Source organism: Plectrocnemia conspersa, unplaced genomic scaffold (genome assembly GCF_051122295.1).
Source record: "Plectrocnemia conspersa isolate PC_06_02 unplaced genomic scaffold, ASM5112229v1 ptg000005l, whole genome shotgun sequence".
In the NCBI taxonomy this organism is placed as follows: Eukaryota; Metazoa; Arthropoda; class Insecta; order Trichoptera; family Polycentropodidae; genus Plectrocnemia; species Plectrocnemia conspersa.
The window spans coordinates 28,624,386-28,629,660 of NW_028277169.1; the positions used below are offsets into that span (position 1 = coordinate 28,624,386).

A 5,275-nucleotide genomic window follows, 5' to 3' on the forward strand; every position below is an offset into this window, starting at 1 on the left:
GTGCTTTCATTTTGGGAGCGCTGGGATACGTTTCGTTGTCAACTCGCAAAAGTGTTTATATAATTAAGCACTTTTGGAAATTGCTCAAAGGCATAGTAGACAACCCTTCGGTGTTCGAGCAGCTCCAAATGTGGGCTCCGGAAGGCGGTTATAATTCTCGGTCGCGTCCACTGTTCTCTGTTCTTGCCTGTGAAGTCTAGGACTGGAGCATTTGCCAACTCTTCTCAGGCGAAGACCATCTGTCTGCTCAATACTGTGCATCGAGATACTGACATTTTCTCGTGCACATATAGAAATTTGGTTCAGTTCGTATGGGACAATGCACACCTATTGATGTGATTTATGTCTGTTCTTTTATCATGTTTTTAGTTATATGTGTATGTATGTTTATGTATATACACTATCTGTCAAAAGTTTAAGACCAAAACCTGCAACGACATTCATAGTTACGAATCCACCTTTATTTATTATAACTATTAAAAATATTGTTACCCAATTAAAGAATATACTATTTTCTATATTATCCATAATTATATTATGGCAATTTTTTAGTAAAAGGGACAAGCGTGACTAATCTGGTTCAGCTGTTAAATATGCTACGGCAAGTATACTCTTTTAATTTTTTATCTATGCACATTAATTTATGTGTATTTTAAACTATATAAATCACAATCTGGAAAATTCCTTTTTTCATTTAGTTTCGTCTTATTGAACTATTTACTCGCGTTGGTTTTGGGGGCGTTAAAAATAAAAATCTCTTGCTACAATGGGGCGAAAAAATAAATTAATGGCAGAAATAAACTGCAATCGTCACTCTTCACCAGGACAACAGAACTCTGACATTTTTTTACCTAAAAATTAACCACCGTGCAGGAAGATGTGAATTTTTTTAAAGATATAGGACTTAATTGTGATAAACCTCGATCTGGAAGTCCTATAAATACATCGAAACAAAGGGATCAGCATATAGGAATCCCAAGTAAAATAAATAGAAGGCTTACTCGACAGAAATTTGCTTTCAAGTGAAAAAGAGTAGTATTGAAAACATATCAGTGTCAACCATTCAGCGTCGATTAAGGGTAGCAAAACTTAGAGGACGCATTGTTGCCAAAAAGCCTTTGTTACTTTCATAAATTGAAAGGAAGAGGTACGACTAAGCTATAAAACATTGAAATTGGACATTTGAAGATTAGTGCAAATTTTTATGGTCTGATGAATCAAAATTTGAATTGTTTAGAGTATTACTCAGCGAAAAAAATGAGTCCTGACTGTATTGTGCCAACTATAAGGCAAAATGGAGGTTGAGTTATGGTGTGGAGTTGTTTCTCAGCAGCGGTAGTTGAAAACCTCATGAAAATAGACAGAATTTCAAAAAAATTATAGCAATTTTAGAATAGCTAGTGCTACTTATGTGCAGACATTTAACCATGCCAGGTTTTATTTTCCAACAAGACAACGCTTCCAGAGTGGGTGGGCTAAAATATCAAGCACTAAATTGAAAACTTTAGTTATTAGAATAATAGCAAAGCCGTGTTGTCTATTTAATAAGCAGGGCTGTGGAGTCGGAGCCTTTAAAGCGGAATCGTAAAAAAGCGACTGACTCGGACTCCTTTTTAACCCTTTCCACCCCAACCAATAATTTTTTAATTGTTCGTCGTGAGTGTTTAAGTTGATAATATGAAGTAAACAAAAATTGTTATGCACTTAATCAAAACAGCCGGCTGGCGTGGTCACACATACACATAAACCGGCATGGCACTAATCTTAATAAATATTATTATAATTCTTTTTTGTTCTTTCTTATTTGTTGTTATTTACATGAAAATAAATGAATAAAATAATTAAAAATAAATTTAATATTTTAAGATTGTGAAACAGTCAGTCGGGAAATATTTCCAACGACTCCACAGCCTTGCTAATAGGGTAGATATTTGATGAAAATGTCTTAGATTTAAAATTGTAATTTTAAGTTTAATGGTAAATATTTATTTGATCTTTCATATAATGTTTTTTTTTTTATAAATTTATCAATTCAGTATATCAACAAAAAATAGTTTGGTCTTAAACTTTTGGGAAAGAGATTATTATGATCCATCCTAACTTGACCTCTTATTATCATGACTCACGAAGCAAATTATTGTTCAGAGTAGTCGTTAATAAAATTATATAATGATAGTTTAATCGTTATTCAATTCTATTGTAAAAGTTGGCACATCTGGATAAAATGAAACGAATATATATGACAATTTGTTTATTCTATAATAATCAAAGTCTATTAAAGTGCATACAGATGGTTTCGAAAGGATCTATATAAACATGGCAAAAATGTTCGCGAGTGTTCTAAAAATTACAACAATCAGTGATACAACACCATAAATAATAATTATACATAACGTCTTTGATTTTAGTCTCTTCGTCGATCTCTAGAATTGGAGCGACGACTGCGTCTCCTCTCGCGGCTTCTACTCTTCGATCTCCTATCAGATCTATATTGTGGACGTTAATGCGTTATTATGAATATTTTTACCGATTTACTAATTTAAACTGAAAGTTACCTCTCGCTGCGCTCTCGTCTATCCCTGGATCTGGAGCGATGTCTACGCGCCCTTCTGTCCAATTCCCGACCGCCTACATAATGACTGCGGCTGCTCGAAACGCGTCTATCGTCTTTGTAGTACTTTCGACGTTCTTCCCTTCTAGTCTCGATTGTTTTCTACCGTACCGCAAATAAATGAACAATTAGCAACCGACATGGATAAGCATGAAAAAATATGTAAAACATTACCAGTAGTTCGGACAATTTCTCCCTGATGGTAATGAATCCCAAATGAAGTTTACCGCCGAAGTGATCAGCGAGACGTCTGTCGTTATCATGTATACCCAAGTACGCGGAGCACACTTCGCACACGCGCAATTTCTGCTGTTGATAACTACTCGCCGGCATCGAGTTACGGTATTCTTGTTCGGCTTCAGATTTTTGTTTTCTCAATTGCTCGATCTAAAATAGACGTTTAGCATGACACATTTGATAAGACGTTAAATGTAATAAAGTAAAACTCCTCGAGTTTTAATTATTGAAATTGCTCGAGGAGCTTTACTATAAATTATCCAATAATGACATGTATATTATACTGACTTCCTCCATCAAACGCATACTTTCTTCGACTAAACCTTCCTCGCCGAGTGCTTCAGCGCGTGCCAACTTTTTACCAATATTTTCGGCTAGCTCGTGAACTGCGTTGGCTTTTACGGCCACCTCGGCGGACAGTTCTTCCTGAGTTTCGGCCAAACGCAGTTTAGCGGCTTGCGTTCTTCTATCGCAATCGCTAATGAACGCTTGAAGATGTTCGGTAGCCTGAAAAGGAATTTCGCAACACGTTAGCGTATCTGAAATAATAGGAAACGTTGGAAACGCACGCAGCGTATCAACTCACGTCGATGTCGTAAAAGTAATCCTTGGATTTGGACGCGTTTTCATAATCGGCGCGCAGAGCTAAATCGTGAATTTTTGGACATTCACCCAAATCCATACGCTGTAAACGATATAAAAACATATTGTCCGTTAGTGATTGCGTTTCATACGAACGATACAAGTATACATTCATGCTTTTTTCAAATGTGTAACATGTTAAAAAAGACAGTATCGATTGTCATCTTTCCTGACATGTATCGATTTATTTATAGTATAATTATGTGTATATATTTATTATAGTTTTAAACATAAATAAAATAAATTTGTTGGAGCTTACAGATCGGAAGAACCCAGACGTTGATAGTCGATCGACAACAAATAAAAATAAATGACACATTTTAAATATAAATGATAACAATACATATTTGTGTTAAAGAAAATTAAATGCACAACAATACAGTCGATATGCTGACAAAATATACTTTTATCACTTAGTAGCCATTATTTGTTTGCTTAGATTCCGAGCAATGTTAAAAATGAATTATTTTAATATTAATATTAATATTAATATAAATAATGTCCGATATCGATTCCAGCCAGATACCAAATTTGGAATACGATACAGACTCGATTTGAAAAATGAATATTATTTTAGCACTAATCTGGTAAAAGACGAGATATTGTTACAACGTCATTTTTAACTTTAGTAGATGGTATGGATTGTGATTTATCGATTTTAATTGTATTTTAGAGAAAACAAAATCCAAAATTCACTAATTACGTACCCATTTGACGTATAGCCCGTTTTAGAAAGCGTCTCTCGCTCATTCTCTTTAAATATATAATAAATTTACTTACCGAGGCAGAGATTATCTAACCGTTCAATCGAATTTCAACAACGAGACTTTCATACAAAAGGTCCGTCGCAAACCGTACAATTATATTAACAGAATAAACCTATAGACATAATAGCGTTTTTTATACGTACGTCAGAGTACTTACAGAACGGCCTAACTCATTCATATAAACATTTTCTATCCTCTTTGTTTAAGTTTTAGATAATGTGATGATCAATTTCTGAAAAAGTATATTGTACCAGCATTAGTGCTAATATGAATACCTTTTCTCCGCATGATTCAGATTACTGAATCATTTTAATTTCCACCGTTGTTTGTAAAATATCGATCGAAAAATAACAATATATAGATGATCGATATTTTACAAACGAAACATTGAAAAACCTCCGCCCGCACATTAAAAACAAAAAGGGAGAAGAAAAATCTCGACCAAGACGTATCAAAGTATTAAAATTTTGCATACTTTGATATATAACAAAATCCATTCACAATGAACAGCTACATACCGTCGATAGCAGTATCTCGTGCGGGCAGCATCCGAGCAGGAAGCTCTTGCATACGGAGCTATCGGAAAACTTGACGTGATACTGATCAGTCTCGCCTGAAATTAACAAAAACAACATCAACAACATCAACAACAATCGAATATATTCTGCATAACGTCTTTTCATCTTTCGACGTGGTCTAAAAACGATCGAAAACCGCGCAGGTCTTTAAAATGTGTCACATTCTACAACGATGCGATGCGACGCGAAACAAACAACGCGTGCGTTGCGGCGGTTTCCAAATAAGAGAAACTCGCAATGCATCGTTCGATCGATAAGCCCTCGCTTACCGTTTCTGGCGGTGCCCATTAGCTGATCGAGCATGGCCCTCATCTGCTCCTGTGCCGACATTTTGAGCTCGAGGTTGCGTCAGTCGCTTCCGCGTCTCCAAATCGACGGCAAACGGCGTCGGAGCGATTTCTAGACTTCGCCCGTGACCAGCCGCCGCTCGCCACGACACT

General features: G+C 35.8%; 1 protein-coding gene across 3 annotated transcripts; it reads right to left on the minus strand.

The window, feature by feature from the left end:
- Positions 1-2,238: 2,238 nt before the first annotated feature.
- LOC148235370 (putative RNA-binding protein Alsin2) lies at positions 2,239-5,275 on the minus strand. 3 transcript variants are annotated; one of them, XM_088186963.1, is made up of 7 exons: positions 5,105-5,275; positions 4,776-4,870; positions 3,435-3,533; positions 3,137-3,355; positions 2,786-2,998; positions 2,556-2,713; positions 2,239-2,486 (listed from the first exon to the last, which is right to left on the minus strand). In XM_088186963.1, the coding sequence occupies exons 1-7, from the start codon at positions 5,163-5,165 to the stop codon at positions 2,405-2,407; spliced, it is 927 nt and encodes a 308-aa protein (XP_088043089.1). In that variant the 5' UTR covers positions 5,166-5,275; the 3' UTR covers positions 2,239-2,404. The 3 variants fall into 3 exon arrangements, with proteins under 3 accessions (XP_088043089.1, XP_088043090.1, XP_088043091.1); XM_088186964.1 differs by lacking the exon at positions 5,105-5,275 and adding an exon at positions 4,415-4,489; XM_088186965.1 differs by lacking the exons at positions 4,776-4,870; positions 5,105-5,275 and adding an exon at positions 4,401-4,485.